This window comes from Heterocephalus glaber, unplaced genomic scaffold (genome assembly GCF_053883595.1).
Source record: "Heterocephalus glaber isolate CG9 unplaced genomic scaffold, H.glaber_assembly_v1.0 deba00001538, whole genome shotgun sequence".
NCBI classification, from domain to species: Eukaryota; Metazoa; Chordata; class Mammalia; order Rodentia; family Bathyergidae; genus Heterocephalus; species Heterocephalus glaber.
Genome location: NW_028258333.1, coordinates 23538872 through 23562346, shown reverse-complemented (window position 1 = coordinate 23562346; position 23475 = coordinate 23538872). Strand labels below are relative to the sequence as shown.

General features: G+C 37.4%; 1 protein-coding gene across 7 annotated transcripts in view; it reads left to right on the top strand.

Moving 5' to 3' along the window:
• Cplane1 (ciliogenesis and planar polarity effector complex subunit 1) overlaps positions 1-23475 on the top strand; it is a 111128-nt gene that overhangs the window by 20513 nt on the left and 67140 nt on the right. For all 7 annotated transcript variants that reach the window (XR_015442240.1, XR_015442239.1, XR_015442241.1 and 4 more), the window contains exons 13-20: positions 145-914; positions 1719-1927; positions 2100-2180; positions 11008-11172; positions 13096-13269; positions 18478-18706; positions 20770-20909; positions 22906-23123. Coding sequence is in view for 2 of the 7 variants with exons in the window: in XM_087189304.1 (XP_087045430.1) it covers positions 145-914; positions 1719-1927; positions 2100-2180; positions 11008-11172; positions 13096-13269; positions 18478-18706; positions 20770-20909; positions 22906-23123 (1986 nt within the window). In the remaining 5 variants the exon portion in view is untranslated. The remainder of the gene's footprint in view (positions 1-144; positions 915-1718; positions 1928-2099; positions 2181-11007; positions 11173-13095; positions 13270-18477; positions 18707-20769; positions 20910-22905; positions 23124-23475) is intronic.

Sequence of the window (23475 nt, the reverse complement as noted above, 5' to 3'; positions counted from 1 at the left end):
ATTTGCTTTGAACAATTACATAATGATTTTATTTCAAGAAATGTATTTCATTTTTCTCTCATTAAAGAGAAATTTGAGAACACCAAAGTCATTCTACCTATAAGGCTCAAATGGTATTAAGTGTAGTTTTCCCTTTATATTTAGAATTTTGAAGCAGAAGAAACTAACGAAGGCAAACACTTTCCAAACAACTTACTACCTTTTTGGAACCGAAAAAATGATCCATTGTTTAACAGTGTCAAGGAAGGAAGGTTGGAATTTGCATCTATGTTTGATACAATGCATGCAAAGGATGATACCAAGGAGACAGATAGAACCATTACAGAACTGTATTCTATCCAGAAAAATCTACTTGCGGCATGGACTATAGGAATTTCAAAAAATGTGACAGGAAAAAATTTAATGTTAAATTATACAATAGTTTGTATCACTCATTTTTTCTATATTCTTCAATTTATAAAATGTCCTTTCCCTAAACTTGACCTTTTTTTAAGCAAGAGCCCAGAACATAATGCATGGGTACTTTGTATCTTTCAAATTTTCCATCAGTGTTTATCGATCCAGTATTGGGATGTGAGATACAAACAAGATGTAGGACATTTGATAAGACTGACCTCAAATACTATAACGCTTTTACTGACTCAGGAACAAAAGGGTCAGTTATTCTCAGAGAAACTTTTAGCCTGTTTTTATTTACTCAGAATGGTAGCTGATAATTTAAATGGCATGTACAGACTTCAGCCTGAACTTACTTCATCACCAGCTGGTGGAAGTAGAACAGCAGAACAAGATTTATTGGTGTTACCTATTTTTCAAATGTTTCAAGACCATAGTTTTCAGGAAAATTGGTCTTGGAAATCATCTTTCAAGATTCAGCCTCAAGGAACAAATCTGGTTCAACAGCCAGGTCACAGGTATGGCTAACTTTGTTATTAAAATATCATTAGATTTCCTGTATTATACAGTTCACCATTTTAAGGTGTACAATTCAGGGGTTTTTTTTTAGTGAAACTGTCAGTACTAATTCCAGGATATTTTCTTCTTTCTTGAAAGAAAGCTTGTATCCATTAGCACTGTACATTAAAACATTGTTATTTTTAAATATTTAAATGTATATTCAAAGGATCATGTTATACCTGGTAAATATATAGTTTTTATTTGCCAATTTAAAAATATTTTAGGATTTATTACAGATGTTTTACAGCACCTGTATGTTTTTAGTCTTGATAACCATGATATTATTAAGATGTTGGTTTAGTTAAGTACTATAAGAAAATGATCACAAGCTAGGTGTGGTGTCATACCCCTAAAATTCCCAGCTATTTGAGTGGCTAAGGCAAGAGGATCATGAGTTCAAAGCCAGTCTGGGCAGTGTAGCAAGACCTCATCTCAAAACAACAACGAAAACAGACCTTAAGTGCCTAAAACATTTCTGAGGATTTTTCATACACATTACGGTTTTTTGGTTTTTTTGGTACTGGGGATCGAACTTGGGTCCTTGTGCTTCCACAGCAGGCGGTGAAACCACCAAGCTAAATCCCCGGCCCCACATTATGTATGTTTTTGATCACTGGAATTTGTGCTATATTTCAATCTGACCACTATATGTTATTACATCAGTGAAGAATATAGGCATAAAAATAGGTTATAAAGGGGCTATCCAAATTTATATTGCTAGTCTGAATTTGGTTTTGATGATTGTCTGATTTTGTGTGCAGATTGATTGCTCTCTGGAGAGTACTGTACAAAAAAACTTTATGGTATCAAGCACAATTAAGTCGAAGAACTCCTGAGGGTGACAGACAGTTAACTGAAAAGATGACACATGAAGCAGCTACTGTTAAGTCACTGTTATGTCATATACAGGCTGACTTACAGACTGCTGGAGATCACTTGAACCAACCCTTAGAACTTACATCTCTTGATGGTCAGTATCTTCTAAGCAATTTCTAATTTCATGAATAAGTTAAACAGTTGCTGGACTTTTTTAATGGGTTAAAATTACTTCTTTTTCAAAATAATTTCTGAGAGATATCTGCTGAATATTAAAACAATGTAAATTTTTACAAAGTAATGTAATTAACTATGCTGTTTCCTAGGTGAAGAGAGTTTTCTATTAGGATCATACAAAAAGGCTGTTCAGTTGTGGAAGAAGGCCCTTCAAGAAACCCAAGAGAAAGGTAGTGGGTGCTAAAAAATCATTTTCTTCAGAGCTTAAAAATAATTCCAAAATTCAGAGTGCTCACAACATCTTCATTCTTGACTAAATCACTTTCTTATTGCTGGGACACAATCCCTGACAATCCCAGAATGCAAAGGAGGAGAAGTTTATTTGGCTCATAGTTACAGTCCATAGTCTGCGGGCTCCAGGGCAGGGCAGCACAGCAGAGGGGCATGGCAGAGGAAAAGCTGCTCACCTCATGATAGCCTGGAAGGAGAGAGAGTCAAGGAAGGAGCCAGGAAGGGAGAAAACCTTTCAGGTCACACCCACAGTGACTACCTCTCCTCAACAAGCTCCACCTCCCAACAGCAAGCCAGCTCTAATACCTCTGTAATCCAGTTACCGTCCAAAGTGCTTCAGGGGATATCTATATATAAACTGTAACAATGCTCAAATAGAGTACTTGTTATGCAGGTACCTTGACTGTCAGAGATACTTAATTTAAAATTATCCTTAGTTTTGAATTTGTGGCACAAAGAATCTTTTTTGAAGATCTCTTAAGTCTCATTCTATTCTTGTTTTGGGTTAGTGATGAAACCTGTGGTTGATCATTAATTGATATTTTGATTCTAAATAATGTTTTTTATTATTGAGTGGAACTGCATTGAAGGAGGGAACTTGATCAAATATTTCACCATCTTCTTACAGACCTAGAGAAACATGAAGCTAAGGCTTCTTGCCCTTGAGTGATTTAAGAATTTCCTGTTAGTTGAGCACATTATTGGGTTGGGTATGGTCTGCATGGAGTTTTTGATTAGGATACAGGGATGTGGATTCTAGAAACTGGCGACATGGTGTATGTTACAGGGCTGAGGTGTGGCTTAGATGAGAGGTTCTCAGCTGGTGACCCTGGCACTAAATCTTGACTGCAGAGCGCAGAGGAGGCCTCCAGGTCAGTGTGCCATGGCTCCCAGCCCAGAAGAGGCTTCTAGGTCAGCATGCCACAGCTCCCAGCCTGGAGGAGGCTTCCGGGTAGGCATGCCATGGCTCCCAGCATGGAGGAGGCTTCTGGGTAGGCATGCCACAGCTCCCAGCACAGAGGAGGTGAGCCGCATGGGTGCCAGGAACCCCCACCCTCACCCCACCCCCATCGAAATGAGAAGACACGTAAACAAACCTCAGAACCAGACTTCCAGATCACCTATAGCAACCCCAAGGGAAACGAGATGGAACACTCTGATATTCAACCACCTGGACTCCCTGAACTAGCAATGAAAAGAGAATCTGAAAGAAATGAAATCAGAAATAATTTCTCACATAACAGCACAACGATTGTGCCCATAGTGCAACACATGATTAATAAATCTAGAGAGGACACAGATAAAAAAATAGAGGAGCTGAGGAACATGATGGAATGCCAACATAGGAAACAAATTGAATCCATAAAACAGATGCAAACAGATTTCCAGGAGGTTAAAAACTCCATTGAACGTCTATGCAGCAGAATGAGCCAATGTGAAGACAGAATTTCAGATATAGAAGATAAGATTGTAATTAGTGACCAGGAAAAGAAAAAATTCTTTAAAATTGTAAGGGACCACGAGAAATCAATCCAGCAGCTGCTAGACAATGCAAAGAAGAATAACATAGGACTGATTGGAGTCAATGAAGAAACAGAGAGTGCAGATGACATAAAAACTGTTCACAGAAGTGATGGCAGAAAACTTCCCAAGCAGGGGAAAAGAACTTGACATACAGATGAGCAAGGCATATAGGACTCCAACTAGCCTTGATCAAAAAACAATCTACGCATAGTCATATAATTGTTAAGATTCCAGAAACCAAACAGAAGAACAAAATTCTGCAAGCAATTAGAGAAAAGAAATCACATACAAAGGAAAGCCCATCAGAATCACAGCAGACTTCTCAGTGCAAACCCTCAAGGCAAGAAGAGCTTGGAGTGATGTGTTTCAAGCCCTAAAGGAAAACAACCTCCAACCCAGATTGATGTACCCTGCAAAACTATCTGTCAAAATTGATGATGAAATAAGATACTTTCATGACAAAGAGCACCTTAGGAACTGCATGAATACCAAACCAGCACTCCAAAAAATTTTAGACAAAATCCTAGAAAAAGACAATGAGGATCACATCCACAGGATGCGCAGCAGAATGAATCCACCAGGCACAATAAGAAATTAAAAGCAAAGGGAGAATCCAACAAAAAGAAAAAGTCATGACAATGATAAGTGAATATGTATCAGTTATAACAATCAATGTTAATGGTCTCAACTCACCAATCAAAAGAAATAGACTGGCAGAATGGGTCAAGAAGCAAGATCCAACAATATGCTGCATACAAGAAACACACTTAATTCAAAAACTTGTAGACTGAAAGTTAAAGGGTGGGAAACAATACTCCATGCGACAGGAACCTGAAAAAAAGCAGGAGTAGCTATCCTTTTTGCAGATCAAGTAGATTTCAAACCCACGCTGATTAAGGGAGACAAAGAAGGACAGTATGTCCTTGTAAATGGAACAATCCAAGAGGAAGAGATGACGATCAAATATCTGTGCACCAAACACTAGTGCACCAAACTATATAAAACAAATACTGATGGACATGAAAAATCATATAAGCACTAATAAAATAGAGATGGGGGACCTCAATACCCCATTGTCACAAGTAGATAGATCAACTAGACAAAATACAAGCAACGAAATACTAGAACTCAATCAAACTCTTGAACAAATGAACTTAACAGATGTTTACAGAGTGTTTCGCCCCAGAAAATCAGAATACACATTCTTTTCAGCTGCACATGGGTCATTCTCCAAAATAGGCCACATATTTGCTCATAGAACATATTTAGGTAAGTGCAAAGGAATTGAAGTTATCCCCTGTATATTATCAGACCATAGTGCAATGAAATTGGAGATCAATAGCAAAAGAAAGTGCAAAAACTTCATAAACACATGGAAATTGAACAACACACTTCTGAATTACCAATGGGTCACAGAGGAAATTAAAGAAATTAGACAGTTCAATTAAATGACAATGACAATATAACATATCAGAATCTATGGAACACAATGAAACCAGTCTTAGGAGGGAAATTCATAGCAGTGAATATTCATATTAGGAAAACAGAGTGAGCCCAATTAAACAACCTGATGCTGAACCTCAAGCTTCTAGAAAGACAAGAGCAGGACAAACCCAAATCTCATACAAGGGAGGAAATTATAAAGATCAGAGGAGAAATTGATGCAATGGAGACTAAGAGAACGATACAAAAAAATCAGTGATGCCAAGAGTTGGTTTCTCAAAAGAATAAACAAAATTGACAAACCCTTAGCCAACCTTATCCGAAAATGGAAAGAAAAGCCCCAAATCCATGCAATTAGGAATGAAAAGGGTGAAATTACAAAAGACCCAGCAGAAATCCAGAGGATCATCAAAACCTACTTCCAGAACCTATATGGCAATAAGATAGAAAACAGAAGAAATGGAGAGATTCCTAGGTCTGTGTGAATTGCCAAAGTTGAATGAAGAAGACCTAAAAATTCTAAACAACCCAGTATCAATCAATGAAATTAAAAACTTACCAACCAAGAAATGCCCAGGTCCTGATGGCTTCACTGCTGAATTCTACAAGACATTTAGAGAGGAACTGCTGCCGCTGCTGTTTAAACTCTTCAATGAAATTGAAAGGGAAGCAATACTCCTGAATTCATTCCTGGAAGCAAGCATCACTTTGATCCCCAAAGCAGAGAAAGACCCAACTGAAAAAGAGAACTATAGGCCAGTCTCACTAATGAACATAGATGCACAAATCCTTAATAAGATAGTGGCAAATACAGTGCAGAAGATCATCAAGAAGATCATACACCCTGACCAAGTGGGATTCCTCCCAGGGATGCAGGGATGGTTCAACATATGCAAATCAATCAGTGTAATACACTATATCAATAGAGCCAGGGATAAAAACCATGTGATCATCTCAATAGATGCAGAAAAAGCATTTGACAAAATCCAACACACATTTATGATAAAAACCCTACAAAAAATCATTGTAGACGGTCTCTACCTCACTCTGATAAAAGCCATCTAGGAAAAACCAACAGCCAATATCATACTAAATGGTCAAAAACTGAAATCCTTCACACTAAAATCAGGAACAAGACAAGGATGTCCACTATCACCACTCCTGTTCAATATAGTCTTGGAATCATTAGCCACAGCAATTAAACGAGAAAGAAATAAAAGGAATAAAGATAGGAAATGAAGAGGTCAAATTGTCATTATTTGCAGATGACATGATATTCTATATCAAAGACCCCAAAAACTCCACCAAAAGCCTTCTAGACTTAACCAAATTCAGTCAAGTAGTTGGATACAAGGTCAGCACAAAAAAATCAATAACTTTCCTCTACACGAACAACAGACTCACTGAGAGAAATAGGTCAAACAATTCCTTTCACAATAGCATCCAAAAAACTGAAATACCTAGGAACCTAACAAAAGAAATCAAAGACCTCTTCTCTGAAAACTATAGCTCTTTGAAAAAAGAGATGGAAGGTGGGCCGGGGATTTAGCTCAGTGGTTTTGCTGCCTGCTGCGCAAGTGCAAGGACCCCAGTTAGATCCCTGGTTCGAAAAAAAAGAGATGGAAGAGGGTATCAAAAAATGGAAAGATATCCCTTGTTCCTGGGTAGGAAGGATCAACAGTGAAAATGGCCATACTTCCAAAATTGCTATATAGATTCAATGCAATCCCAGTTGAAATCCCAGCAGCATACTTCATGAACCTTGAGAAGACAGTCCAAAAACTCATTTGGAACAAGATGATTCCCACAATAGCAAAAGCAATTCTAGGTAACAGAGACATGGTAGGGTGTATTACAACCCCCAACTTGAAAGTATACTACAAAGCTACTGTAGTAAAAACAGCATGGCACTGGCAAAGAAACAGACCAAGGACCAGTGGAACAGATTAGAAGATGCAGAAACAACTCCACACTCAGCCTGCTCATCTTTGACAAAGGAGCCAAACACCCTTGCTGGAGGAAAGATAGCCTCTTTAATAAGTGGTGCTGGTGAAATTGAGTTTCATCTTGCCAAGGACTAAAACTAGACCTATATCTCTCACCATGCACTAAACTAAAATCAAAATGGATTAGAGATGTAAATATTAAAGTAGAAACGCTGAACCGGCTGGAACAGAGGTTAGGTAGAACTCTTGAAGACATTGGGGTAGGAAAAGACTTTATGAACAAAACCTCAGTTGCCCATGAACTAGCACAGTCAACAAGTGGGATCTCTTCTCACTAAAAAGCTTCTGCACAGCAAGAGAAACTGCGACCAGTGTGAAGAGACAACCACAATATGGGAAAAAATTTTCACCACTGGTCGTCCCTCAGACAAAGGTCTACTCTCTTGAATATATAAAGAACTTAAAAAAATCAGACCTCCCAAATTTAAAGACCCAATCCAAAAATAGGCATCTGAAATGAACAGACATTTCTCAGACAAAGAAGTAGAAGTGGCAAATAAACATATGAAACAATGTTCTACATCACTGGTCATTCAAGAGATGCAAATGAAAACAATGCTGAGATTCCACCTCACTCCAGAAAGAATGGCTGCTATCATGAAATCAACCAATAAGAAATGCTGGGGGGCCTGTGGGGAAAGAGGAACCCTGCTCCACTGCTGCTGGGAGTGTGGACTCGCGCAACCACTGTTGAAATCACTATGGAGATACCTCAAAGAACTAGGACTGGAAGTCCCATTTGACCCAGCTATTCCCCTGCTGGGTATCTTCCCCAAAGAATTAAAAGAATCATACCACAGTGATATATGTGCACCTCTGTTCATAGCAGCACAGTTTGCAATAGCTAAAACTTGGAAACAGCCCAAATGCCCATCAACTGGAGACTGGATCAAGAAAATGTGGGTTTTTTAATAAAATGAAGTGCTACTCAGCCATCAAAAACAAGAAATTAGAGACATTTATTGCTAAATGGATGCACATTGAGGTGATACTCTTAAGTGAAATAAATAGGACACACATTTGTAAATACCAAATAGTTTCTCTAGTGTGAGAAACTGAAAGTGTAAGTAAGGACTAAAAAGTATAATGGATAATGTGTAATAGGAAGAAAAGGGAAGAGGAAGTGGGAGGGGTAGGGGAAAGGAAAGAAGGGAATGGAATTAGTATGAGAAAATGAACAAAAGGAAACCAAGTCTTTGTAAATAGGCAGGGATGGAGGGGTTGAAGGGAGGGCAGGGGAAGGAGCAAAAAATAAGGACCAAGAGAGTATGTAAAGGTGCATATCTCCAATGATGAATGTCATTATATTGTACACCTAAAATGTACCAATAAAAGTATATACAAAAAAACAAAAACAAAAACTCTTGACTCCAACTACTACATGTCACCTTTGTATGCTTTATTTATTCATCTACTTAAATCAATATTTACTGGGTGCCTGTTATATTTCCAACACTGTTCTGGGTGCTAAGGATAACTGAAACGAACAATTTTACCTTCAAGTTGTCCACATTCATTCTTGTATTATATGGTAGGTGCTTGGGCACTCAGTAGAGCACTTCACACCGTCCAATGCTGGGGCACAGTGTGGGGGAAGCCTAGAACAATGTACATTTTATTTATTTTTTCTTTTGGTACCAGGGATCGAACTTGGGTCCTTGCAGTTACGAGATAGGCAGTGGAACCACTGAGCTAAATCCCCGGCCCATGGACATTTTAAATGGAGTAGAAATTGACCAGTTAAGGGAGTTTGACTGAGTTTGGTTTAACAGAGGATATAGGCATATAATATTGGTGGGAGGATGGTGTGATGTGGATAGAGAACAGAAGAAGAAAGAAGATCTTGTATAGTGTGCCAGGTAGGAAAGGGACCTGTTTAAACAAATATACAAGGTCCCCAACTTGCTGATGGTTTAACTTAAGATTTTTCAGCCTTATGATGGTGTGAAAGCAGTAAGCATTTAGTAGAAATCTTTTTTTTTTTTTTTTCAATACTGGGGATTGAACTCAGGACCTTGTACTTGCAAAGCCGGTGCAGCGCCACTGAGCTAAATCCCCGGCCCATAATAGAAATCTTACTTTGAAGTTTGCATGTTGATCGTTTCCTGGGCTGGCAGTATATAGTGTATGATATACAGTACTCTCTTATGATGCCTGGCAGTGGCAGTGAATCACAGCTCCCAGTCACCCACATGATCATAAGGATAAACAACTGATACTGTGTGATGCATTGTGTTGCTAAGCTACTGTGTTTAGTAGGGTAAGTGTGTTTTCAAATTACGGGATTTTCAGCTTAAGATGGGTTGACATTTTGATGATAGTACTGTAATTTGTATGCCTTGCTGTGAGGCAGCTTGAACCACCAGTGTTATATGCATGATTGTCCCATGCATGACTGTACCACTTCTGCCCCAAGTGGTATAAGCCAATGGGATACTCATGCATGTACCACTGGGTAGTTCAGGGTGTCGTCAATGTGTTAATTGGGAGGTAACCTTCTTGTAAGTCAAGGAATATCTGTCTAGGCCATTTGGAAAGGTCACTTTGATACAGTGTGAAGTGTCAGTTGCTGGACCATGGTGTTGGGGTGTGGGTTTTACCCAGAAACAAAATTACTCAGATGTGGAGACTGAAACAAAACAATGTCAAGGGTTGTGGAATAGGGTTCATATTAGTTGGGTATTTAATAAGTTTGTTTAATTGGATTTGTGATTTAATAGATTTGGTAAAGACAGTTTAATGTTGTTCTCAGATTTGGAAATTATCCAACTGGCATCCAGTGAGTTGGGAAGTTCTGGATAAAGGAAAAGATTTTAACAATGAGATCCATTGTGGATATTTTAATTTTATCTATAACTGTAGACTTTAGGAATAGCTTCTTGTAATGGAGACTAAAAGTGGCAGTGGTTTCATAAGAAAGTTTATTTGTCTTTCTTGTAGAAGGAGACCAGACTAGGGCTGCTTTAGTGTTTCCACACTATCATCAAGGACCCAAGCTACTTTATTCTGTATCATCGTTAGTGCATTGCTTCCAAAATTAAGGCCATTATATGGGCTAAAATGACTGCTGGAGTTCCAGCTATCACATCCATGTTCTAGGCAGCAGACAACAGTAGGGTGGTTAGAACAGAAAAGGGTATACTGTACCTCCTCACTGACTTATGTCTCTTTAAGCAGTTTTTCTGAAAGTTGTGTACAGTATTATGACTTGGTTCATGATTACATCTAGTGAGAAATTATGATCTTGGTGGATTGTTGCCCAAAGTAAAATTGGAATTCTTTACTCAGTAAGGATGGGTAAGAGATAGGCAGCAGACAGTCTCAGTCCTAAACAGATATTTGAAGGCAGTTGTTAGGGTCCCCTTTCTTGTTGAACTGTTGTTTCTTTTCCTTCAGGAAGCTCTTTGACCATCTTTTTGATATATATCAATGATTCCCGAGGAGTGTACCATTTTCCCTTCTGTTTAATATCTTCTGTATTTGAGATAGAAGTCATTAGTGGACCTCAGTGCTGAAATGATGAGAATTGGCAGGTCTTTTTAGATGAAATCTTAGTCATCCTAAGACCTGAAAAGAAAAGAAAGAAAAAAAAAGAAAATTATTCAGAATTTAAAATGAAAACAGCAAGGTATTGCTGACCTCTTTTTAAAAGGTATTTTCTTGAGGTATAAAACATATGTAGAAAAGTTTACGTAAGTGTATAGCTTGATGAATTTTCATAAATTGCACAGTTTTCTCTGTCTAACACTAGCCAAAGAGCATTTAAAGTGAGTTTAATTCTTTCTGGTTTCAGGAGGAAGGAGAACTTGTTTTCTTCAGATTCGCTATTATCTTTCTCTCTTGTACTGCCATCTCTATAACTATAATTTAAATGATGCTCAAGGATTATGTGATCAGCTGGTAAGAGAAATACTGAGATGGTCCCAACTGCCTGTAAAAGAAAATGAAGATTATTTAGGTATGCTTTTTAAAACTCTGTGTATATAATCTTGTTAATTGTATTTATGGGTTTATAGAAGTAACTTCTTATACACAAAAGTTGGTTGCCCTGCCCCTGCAGGGTAAATTCCTAGAAATGATTTCACTGAATCAAAGTTCCCACATTTTAAGACTTTTAATTTTTATTCTCAGGTTCCCCTCCAAAAGATGAACTAGCTGTGTATGAGTGAAAGACTTTTATGTATGACTTTTTATTTTTATTTTTATTTATTTATTTTTTTATGTATGACTTTTTAAATAGAGATTCTTGATTTTTTTCACCAGTATCTTTATGATAATTTAGCTTTCAGGATAAGTTGAATGTATAGTAATTCATTTGTTTTAATTTTTAATGATGCTTATTTAAAATATAATGAGCATATACTTATTAGGTGAAGAGTTCCCGAGACTACTCCCCACGTTTGGCAATCTAGAAGGACTCGCATGACTCAGTGTGCAGTCATACCCAAAGCTGTGATTTATATGATGAAAGGAGTTAGAGCAAAATGAGCAAAAGAAAAAGGGACCTGGGATGAGGCCTGGAGAAAGCTGAGTCCTCTCCCCATAGCGTCACACAAGAAGTCCCTGATTCCCCATTGCTGAGTTGTGACAGCACATGTGAGATGTTGTCTGCTGCGGATGCTTATTAGAAACTCTGTGCTCAGTGTTTTAATTGGTGACTGGTCACATAGCTCCCTTGTGTGGAGCACATAACAAAGTCCCATATGCCCAGAGGTACAACAAGTGTTCAGCATAAGCAACATTGTTTTTACAAACAGTGTAGGCCCAATGAGCCATTCTTAGCATGGTTGAAATCTTCCCAAAAGCCAAGATCCCAGGTGTTGAGGAAGTGCCAGCCATGTAAGTAGGCATTTCAAGTAGTAAGCCTGTTAACTCTTTTCTGCATACTTACCTTATTAAATCATTGTAGTTATAATTTCATTTTTGTTGTATAAAGTTGCCATTCTTGACATCATTGTGGCATATTCAGAATTATCCCTGCAGCTTTTCTTCTGGTACTGGGGTTTGAACCCAGGGCTTTGTGCTTACTAAGCACGTGCTCTACCACTGAGCTATCCTTGAGCTGGACCTGAGAAATTTTGATGTAAATTGACTTCACCTCCACCTGCCCTCACTGTTTTCAATTTACACCCTACACATTCTTTTCACTGCTACCCCAAAAGAACCTAATACTAGTGTGCCATTACAACTAATTCTCAGATTTAATGGTATAGAAAAAACACTAAGAATTCCTGTCTTTGTGCTTTATAGTAAACGCTACCCCTTCATCCAAAAAACAAAGGAAAGGAAAAAGGGAAAATAAATAATGAAATGAAAATGCTAAGCTTGCAAGTCCATCATGTCTAGATTATTCTGTAGAGATTCATTGATTTTAAAAATAAAACTATTAGCCAGGTGTGGTGGCACACATTTGTAATCCTAGCTCTTGAGAGACTGAGGCAGGAAGATGGCCATGAGCTTGAGGCCAGCCTGAGCTACATAGTGAGTTCAAGGCCAGCCTGAACTGCATAGGAAGACCTTGTCCTAAAAAACCAAAAAAATAAAAAATAAAACTGTGAATAGTTCCTAAGTATATGTGCTTATAATTATGAACTAATAATTTTTATTGTCTTTAAGAAGTATGGATGCCTGTGATAACTTAGTTTGTGTAGGCAATTGGTGCTCATCTCTGAAAAAAAATTTTTAATTTCCTTCTTGTATAATGGACTTAAGTATTACTAGTTTTTTTGTTTTTTTGTTTTTTTGGTACCAGGGATTGAACTTGGGTCCTTGCACTTGAAAGGCAGGCGGCAGAACCACTGAGCTAAATGCCCGGCCCAAGTATCACTAGTTTTTGACAATTTGATCAGAATCTGCTTTGGTCATTTGCTGTCTTCCTTAGATGCTGAGAAGCCTCCTGGTGAGTCTGCAGGGCCTGGAAATGTCCATCCTGAGGCAGCAGTCAGAGTTGTCCAGTCCATGGCTCGGTTCATGGCCGCCTATTTCACCAATCAGCTGCTTGGTGTTTTGCCACCTCACAATGTCAGTGTTCTTCCTCCACTTCATATTAAAACAGGTAATAGGGTGAATGAATAATTCTGTCACCTTTTTTGTCACATAATATGTAAAACCATAGTACACAAAGATCATTATTCTGTGAAATAGCACTATTCTAGCATACCACCTGACATATAGTACATGCTGAAGGACTCTATGCACAACTAGAATCTGAGAAAGGCAGTTTGTTTTTTACTGAATATAGATTTTTACATGATTTGGCCAAATTAATATTTATAAAATATTATGAGGTTTTGTGGTTTGTTTTGTTTTCTTTTTGGTACTGGGGATTAAACTCAGTGTCTTCATACTGAGCTACACCCCCTACCCTTTTTTTACTTTTAATTTTCAAGACAGGGTCTCGCTGAATCGTTAAGTTGCCCATGCTAGACTCAAGTTTGAAACTTGCTTCAGCTTCCCAGAGTGCTGGCATTACAGGTGTGCATCACCCTGCCTGGCTTAAAGTTTTCATTTGTAAAGATGTGGTGGCGCATGCCTTTAGTCCCAGCACTTGGGAGGTTGAGGCAGGAGGATTGAAGTGAGTTTGAAGCCAGCCTGAACTACACAGCAAGATACTGTCTCAAAAAATAAAAAAAAATAAAGTGAAATAGCTGCCACCTTAATTTATATACAAATGTGGAAAATTAACAAATTTTGAGTCTTGCTAATTTAGAATTTAATTTTATTTGAACCATTTCTTTTTTTTCTATTTAATCATTTCATTAATAGGATCAAAAGTAGCTAATACTGTGCTAGGTAACTGACTGCCCTTGTGGAGATAAATGTATACATTAATTTGTATGATACTCATTTATTTTACTACTTTTTAAAAATTCATCTATTTTAAAATTAATACTATTTTTGATTGACAAGTTATAATTGTTTACATTTATGGCATTCAGTGTGATGTTTTCATATATATATACACAGTATGGTATAATTAAATCACACTAGCTGACATTCATCACCTCGCTTAACATTTTTTATGATAAAATATCTGAAATTTACTTTTATTTATTTTGAAATATAAATACATTATTATTGACTGTAGCCACCCTTCTGAGGCGTAGATCTCAAAAACCTGTTCTTCCTGGTTACCTGAAGCTTTGTACCCTTTGATTGACAGGTCCTCCTTCCCTCCCTTCCCATTGCTCTTAGCTCATCATTCTCCCTACTTCTATGTGTGCTCAACTTACAAGTCTTCATGTGAGATCACATGGTATTTGCCTACTAATTATTCACTGCCTACTATTAGGCAGAAATTTAAGGGCTCATATATAGTCATGTGTCAATAATAGACATATATTCAAAGAAATGCATAATAAGGCAATTTCATTGTTGAATACCATAGAGCAGTGGTGGTGAACCTACAGCATGCATGCCACAGCTGGCTGTTTGTTATCATTGAAAGCTCTAAAAGAGTCACCATCACTGCCATAGAATATACTCGCACAAACTAAGATAACTCTGCTATCACTAGGCAATATAATCTTATGGTACCACAATCATACATGTTATTATTGACCAAAATATCAGTATTCAGTGCCTGACTGTAAGTTAACTTGCACCAAATGAAACTGATCATATTAAAACATTTGTAGTAGCCAGGCACAGTGTTGCACACCTGTAATCCCCACTACTCAGGAGGCTGAGGCAGAAGGACAGCAAGTTCAAGGCCACCCTGAGCAATTTAGTGAGAGCTTGTCTTGAAATAAAACAAAGAAAGGGTGGGGATGTAGCTCAGTGCTCACTGGGTTCAATCCCTAAGGAAAAAAAATGTTTGTAGTTTTCTTTTTTTGGTACATGAAACTGATTTGTCCTGACTGCCACGAACAAAACAAATAAAGTTACCTGTTCTTTTATGAAGCTTACATATAATAGCTTGAAACAAAATTAAATAAATGAACATATAAACAAGATATATCGAGTAGTGATAATTGTTGTGGAAAGAATTAAAATATAGTACTACAGTGTGACTATTTCAGATTGGGAATTTAGAGACTGGAGGTGTAGCTCAGTGATAGAGCACATAGCATATAAGAGGCTCTAAATTTGATTCCCACATTCAACAAAACAACACAGTTCAGACTGGGAATTTAGGGAGGAGCTCTCTGAGGATATTAAACTTAAGTGGAATTTATAACAGGAAAGAGCCAGCCATGGACACATGAGGACATGCTAACCTGAGCTTGTGCCAAAGTGCCAGGGCAAGAGCAAGCTGGATGTGGCCGTAGACCTGAGGCAGAGAGTGACAGGAGATGCAGTCAGCACAGGGGCCAGATGGTGTGAGCCACAGCAAGGAGTCTGAGTTTTAAGTTTAAGTGGAGAGCTTGAAATAAGAGATGCCATGGACACATAGACCTGCACGAGGCACACAGGTTAGAGTAGTACAAGATGGAATGTAATTAGAGGTTTAATGGAGGTAGGTGGTCAGTCACAGAACCATGGGTTTAGCATTGTGTTGAGATTTGTGTTCTGTGATTGTCTTGGGTGTGGGAAGGAATAGAGGAGCATCTTCACTCACCTGGACTGATTCTCCTGATGTTCTCTAATGTCACCTGGGTGTCTGCAGTAGGTCCCTAGTCCCCAGAAGTCAGGTATGTGAGGGAGGATCAGAAGAGAAATTTTCTGATGATTGCTTTCCTAGGAAGCCTGTGCTCCTCTGAGGAAGAGGAGTTGGCTGTGACTTGATCATGACTTCTTCTAGAAGGCTCGTGGAAGCAGAGGAACAGATACCTCAGGTTCTTCTAGGATCTGGGTGTCTCCCCATCCCTGCAGTATGTCTGCTTGGTTAGACCTCACATGCAGCTGCCCCTCCCTGCCTGCTCCCCAAGTACCACCTGTGCTCCATACTCTAACCTGTATGCCTCCCTCCAGCATGCTCAGATGTGTGTAACTCATTTCCTAGTACATTTGACACTACTTAGTACTATTACGGTGATGTCATAGTTACCTTCTTTCTGTCATAATCTAGGGATATATCACTTGTATTCCCTATTTTTGGTAATTATGTTTCTGACAACAAAGTGTACCCTTAATCATATTACTTTACTAACAAAGACAGGCTGTTTTGTTTTGAGATACTGGGGATTGAACTCTGCTTTCACACTGAGCTGCATCCCTAGTCCTTTTTATTTTTTATTTTGAGACAGAGCCTCCCTAAGCTGCTATGTTGGCAGGCTGGGATTGAACATGCAGTCCTTGAGCCTCAACCTCTCAGAGTACTGAGATTATAGTTTTGTGTCATCATACTCATCTTTTATGTGGTTTTCAGAAAGATCTAAGAAAAGAAAAAGATAAAATCCTAGTACTTAGAAATATCTTAATTTCTTACATGTCTTCTATAATTCTACAGGGAGTTTGTTGTTTGCTTACAACCCTTTAAAGATCACTTCATATACCTAAGGAAGATAGTATTTTATGACACTATAGAAGAAAGGCAATAGAACTATCATACTATTTCTGAACACATTCTTAAACACTATAAAATTATAAAGGTTCACCTTTTTCTCATGTAAATGTCTTTCCAGTGAGGTGAAAGTAGGAAAAGTTTTTATACTGTCTTTCCCTATACTAGAGATTATGATTGTTGAAAATTTAAATATCTGTATCTGTGCCTTAGTTTCTCAGTATGTTGAAAAATGATAGTATCAACAGTCTTAGAATACATTTCATATTAATTTGTCTGTTCAGGACTAAGGGCACAGCTGGCATAATGGGACATGCCTATAATTAGCTACTTGGGAGGCTGAGACAGGAGAATCACAAGTTCAAGGTCAGCCTGAGGAGTTCAGCAAGAACCTGGGTGGGCAGGTGGATGGGCAGGTGGATGGACACATGGACAGACAGATGGATAGGCTAAGGATAAAGCTCATAGTAGAGTGCCCCTAGGTTCAATCTCCAGTACTTCAGAAACAAAAAAGCAAAAAAACACCTAAGGCTAATTGTATGGGATTTGAGTAGCTTATTTGATGTGATGTTTAGAAAAGTTGGAAGTTTTTTTTACTGTGTGAAAGTGACGGAGCCAGCCATCACTAGTCGAACAGTACCTGAGGAGAGGGGTGAGGATTAAGAAAAACAACACAAACTCGAGAGAAAAGAAAAGAAGGAGAGAGCGAGGGCCTTCTCCTTCCCACTTTATTGAGCCTTTTATATATCCTCCATTACCCACAGCCTCCCTCCCTTCCTCCCCTCGTGATCTCGTGACTAATTATTTTTACAGAGAAAAGGTCAAATATATCTTTACAATTCCGGGAATGTTACTTTCTTGTCCAGCAGACATTCAAATCCTTTCTGTGTTCGTTGTTTTCTTTAAAAGTCAACATCCTTGTTTTTGTACCAGTTTCATATCCTGGCTCATTATGTTCTTATCTGACTCAAGAATCTCAAGGGGCTTAGGAGTCTTTCAGGGTTGTTTCAACCCTTAGCTCTGCACATGAAAGTAGTAATAATTTTAGAATACTGAATATTCAAATTACTTTAATAAGTATAGTATCTTGGTTATAGTGAATTTCTTCCTTCCATTGCTAGGAATTGAACCCAGGGCCTCACACATCACTGAGCTACATCCCCAGCCCTCTACTTTTAATGAACACTAATATATTGAATACCTCATATATTTGAGTATGACCTGAAATTAATTTTTTGTTGCATGACACTGTGAGCAATGCAAAGTAGTATAAAATGAAGTCTCTGCCTTCCAGGTTTCATAATATAGTATGAAGAATAGGCATGTATTTCTGAGTAGCCCACAGTAATAAATTGTATGTTGTGACCCAGTACATATTAATATGTGTGTGTAGGGCCAGGGATTTAACTAAGTGGCACCACACCTGCCTTGCAACCTCAAGGTCTTGAGTTGGATTCCTGATACCAAAAAAAAAAAAAAAAAAACAAAACAATGTGTGTGTAAATATTATCTGTCACAGATGTCTTATTCAATAATATTTACCTTATTTTGTGTAATACAGTTATTCAGTTTGTTTTTCTGTTCTGCTTCATTTTTAAAGGGCATTGTTTCATGACTCACTGAGGTATATTCTTTAGTGTTTAAAAAAACAACAGCTCTAGAATATGTTTTATTATTTCAGCCCATTTTGCATATATCTTCCTTGTGTGGTTTTCTGTATAAAATACAAATTGAAGAGATAAATATATAATGTGAGGAGGCATGGATTTGTATATATGTAGATAATTGTAATACTCATTTTCTTTAATTTACTCACAGAGCAGTCCCTTCGATTTATTCCTCTGCAACACTCTAAGGTGGCTAGTGTTGTTAGAGATCAGAATCTTTCGGACGTGTGGACAGTTGAATATGCCCTTGAATTATTATTTATTGGTGGCCTAATTCCAGAGGCTGTGTGGTTAGCCCATAAACTTGGAGACTGGAAGACATCTGTTTCAATTGGTGTGGCCTTCCAACTGTTCCACAAACATGATTGCAATTCTGTGAGGTATGTGTTTTAAACATAGCATAACAGTGTCATCTGAACTATTTTATATTCCTTTTATTGTTGGTATTTACATATGTGGAATTCTTAGTTCATCATTGTCCAGTAAGACTTTCTTCAGTGATAGCAATGTTCTGTATGTGCCTGTGTCCACTGTAGTAGCCACTGGCAACAAGCAGCTATCATTCATTTGAAATGTTGTTGGTGAGACCAAGAAGTTGAATTTTTAAATTAATTTTAACCAAATTTAAATAATCACATGCTGTTTAAAACAGTAATTACTATGCCGAATGGCTTAGTGTCTTACTTATTTGTGTTGAAATATTTATTTAGTAATGCTGTCATGGCCATGTAGTCAATGAGAGAATTTGTTCCAAATAGGATTTAAGCTTTAAGCTAATTAAACTTAGTATTTTTCTAAATATCATGGCATTACTATGTCTTTTATATATTTTTAAATTCCTGTAATTCAGCATATATGTATTTATTAAGTAACTGCTGTCTATGAAGCTCTGTGTAAGGTAGTTTAGTGGATAACACTTAAGTGGCATAGTTCCTTTGCTTAAAGCATTTATACTTTAATAGAGAAAATAGGACAAAACATTATTATAATTTATATAGTATGTTAAGAAAACTGTCAGTGGTATAATGGGGAGAGTGATAACATCAAGTGGAGGAAAGACAAGAAATAAGTACATTGTGTAGGAGATGTAATTTGAGATGGGCATTGAAGGTTAGACAGGATCTTGACAAATTGAGTAGCAGTTGAGAGAGAGAATATTCTAAGCATCATCAAAAATATTTGACAAAAACAATTTTGGTTCAGTTTGAACATTATGTATATAGGGCAGCAGTGGGAAATAAAAATGGGAAAATATGCCTGGAGCATGTCTGAAATTCTAGCACTCTAGAAGGCTGAGGCAGGAGGATTGCAAGTTCAAGCTCAACCCCAGCAACTAAGTGAGACCTTGTCTCAAAATTTTAAAAAGGGCTGCAGATTTTTCCTAGTGGAAAAGCACTAGGTTTAGTCCTCATTACCTTGAAAGAGGTGGAGGATATTAGGAAGGTACTGGGGACCCCTGAAACATTACCAGAAACCTCTGCAGTAGGCTGCAGTCTCCTGCCTAGTATAGGATGCAGGCCTGAGGAAAAAAACAAACTAAAAGACAGAACTAAGAGAGACAGAAAGCAAAGTGCCAGGACAACCAATGCTGGTGCAACCAACAAAGGTGCTGGCCAGTCCAAGCCACTGATTTTTATTAGTAATTAACTGGGGTAAAGGAAAGCTACATGCAAGAGCAATACTACATGTGAGGATGTGCAGACGTGTGGTTTCTATAGAAATTAATGTAAGTAGGGCCGGGGATTTAGCTCAGTGGTTATGGTGCTTGCCTTGCAAGCGCAAGGTCCTGAGTTCGATCCCCGGTACCAAAAAAAAAAAAAGAAATTAATGTAAGCAAGACTCATAAAAGACAAAGCATTCTCGAATTAGGAACAGAATAGACAAAATATATGGTTGTAATTAGCAGATTGTTCTTCTAGTTAAGAAAGTTTTAGTTTTGGGAATAGAATTTGGGTGTGAGTTATTTTTTTGGTACTGGGGATTGAACTCGGGTCCTTGTGCCTCCACAGCAGGTGGCCAAACCACTGAGCTAAATCTCCAGCCCTGGGTGTGAGTTATTTTGACCTCAGCACATAGGCTTCAGCCAGACTCACTTCTATAAACAAGCCAATTGTAGGTTAACTCTTCACAGCCAGTGCTGCTTACAGCCTGCTTTGGGCATAGTCAGTATTACAATCTCCTCCATCAAGGGCCTTGATACTGTGTTTTAAATGTAGGATGAATAAAGACAAATGAGGGCCAGGAATTTAGCTCAGAGGTTCTGCCACCCGGCTCACAAACGCAAGGACCCAAGTTCAATCCCTGGTACCAAAAAAAAGACAAATTAAAAAAAAAAAAATGGATTCTAATGTTTCTGAAATTTTCATGTTTTGTTCTTGATGTATAAAATCTTCCATTTTTAAAAAAATTTAGATTCATTTCCTTTAATTTGATGTCATTTCAGGTCCAAGAAAAGGGGTCTGAATCTGCCATTAAATATGACTCCAGCACAGATTTTCCAGGAGAAACTGCAGTGTTTTTTAGGTCAGCCAGCCTCATTGGAAACAAAAAATAAAATGGGCCCAAAATATAAACAGTTTACGGGTATGTTATCTATATAAGGTCTGACATGTGTTGGGTTAATATAAATCTTTATTACAAAAAACATATAAATATGTAGAAATGTATTAACATTTTGAAATAAGCTTATCAAAATATAAGGATTATATTTATAATTAAGTATGGGAACATTTAAAACTGATGGATTTGACAAAAAGGACTGAGAAAGTCCCTAATCTGGGACTATGTGTGGTAGTGCAGTCCTCGAGTCTCAGCTACGTGGGAGGCCGAGGTGGGATGATCACTTGTACCCAGCAGTCTCAGTGTAGTCTGTGTGACATAGCAAAATCCTAGCCAAGAAGCAAAAAAACAAAAAACAAACAAACAAAAACCCTAAGCTGAACTCTTGGTTCTGGTTCTGTGTACTTTGTGTGATTTGAAAACTCTCCTACAGTGAATAACATAGGTAAAATATGTTTCTCGATAAAATATAAAAAATACTGTTCAGAGGTCAATTTTTCAGCAAGTAAGGGGAAATTGCCAGAGGTCTGAAACAAAGAGCAAATACAAACTCAAAGGATTCCGCTGTTAGGTATTTACTCAATAGAAATAGAACATAAATCCACCCAAAATTCTGTACATAAATGTTTACAGCAGCCTTTTCATAATGGCCAAAAATTAGAAATATCCCACATGTCCATTAGCTGGTGAATGGAAAAACAAATTGCAGTATTTCTATAAAATGTATTAGTAAATAATAAAGAAGAACAAGCTACTTAGAACATGTTACAACTTTATACTAAATGAAGTCAGAAATAAAGACTGCATTGTATGAGTCCACTTATATAGCATAAGTTATTAGGCCAGTATAATTACAGATATTTCAATTAGTGAACTGAAAGGTGAATCTGAGACATAAAATACACATAGATAAGTATATACAAAATATATAGAGAGAGCAAGATTTGAAAAATAGAAAATGGAAATTACACTTTGTGGTATACAGACCAGAAAGACACAATGTATATCTAATAGGAATTCCAGTCTACTTATACTAAATTCTGGATAGTGGCTACCTCTGGGGATGAGAGGAGAATAGAATATGATTGGTATTCAAGGAAGTTCAGCTATTTATATAATATTTTATTTAAAAAATAAATTGAATAACAAAATGTTGATATCGAACATATTTGTCCTATTGTATACTTGCTGAAAATATTTCATAATAGGAAAAAACCCTAGTGCCCAGTCCTACTCACTGTATCTCCTTGTACTTTTCCTTCTGAGACCAACCCTCGTACATACAGATATTTTCATAGTTGAAGCCATACTGTACATATGCCTACTACGTATTTTTTGGTTTTCTTAACTTTGTAAGTCATTTTTATTAAATTTTAAGTTTTATCATAAACTTAGAAAAGAAGTAAAAGTACTCTCTCCCTGCCTTTGCATAATATCACATATTATTCTTTTTTTTTTTTTGGGTACCAGGGATCGAACTCAGGTCCTTGTGCTTGTGCAGCAGGCGGCGAAACCACTGAGCTAAATCCTCGGCCCTCACGTATTAGTCTGATGTCTGTCTTGACATTTTTCCAATTATACTACTTTTTTTGACTCAGGAGTACACTACATGAATATTTTTATTGTGTGATTATTACTATAATATCTTGATAATGCTGGAAAAATCTTCATGCTCTGATTTTTTAATCTTAAAATAACAAGATAAGTCATAAATTTTTGTTCATAAGCTTGGATGTTTTGCATGTTGACCAATATGTTCTTTTTTTTTTTTTTTTTTTTTTTTTTTGAGATAGGGTCTTGCTATGTAGTTCATGCTGGCCTTGAACTCACTATGTAGCCCAAGCTGGCCTCAAACTCATGGCAGTCCTCCAGCCTCAACCTCCTAACTACTGGGATTACAAGCATGTGCCACCATGCCCTGCGTGTTTATTCTTGACAGTTTACTTTTGTCAGATTTACAAAATAGGATAAGAAATTTAATGTAAATTTTAACTGTTTTACTAAATTTTGTGTTTGACAGATCCTATTGAAGAAGAAGATGCAAATCTGCTGTTTAGTTCTGTGCAGGATGTCCTGAAAGCATCAGCTATGGCTGATGCAGATATTGTCTCAGAGACACTTCAGCGTCTAATGGACTCTGCTAAGGACTTCAGTAAGAGACTGTGGGGCTTGGTGCCCATCCGCTTGTATCTTCCAGCTCCTCCATTGTACTGTCCCCAGCCAGCTATTCTTAGTGAAGTAAGCTTAGTGCATTATTGTTTTAATTAATTAAAGTTTGTTTTGTCTAATTTTAGAAAGAACCAATTTGATAATAATTATCACATTAAAAACAAGCTCGGAAGACAAACTTCTGGATCCCAGCTTGGCTGTTTACTAACTGCTTGGTCTTGGGTAATTTACTGAACTGTTGTTTACATTTTCTTATCTGTAAAATGCAGGTGATAATAGCATTGTGTGAGGGTTAAATGATATAATCCTTTGAGAACTTTTAGCTCAGGACCTGGGACACATGAGTATTTAATAAATGTTAAAATTACTGTAATAATAAAGAAAAATCATGAGAAATTTCTCAATATCGACTTTTTAAAAA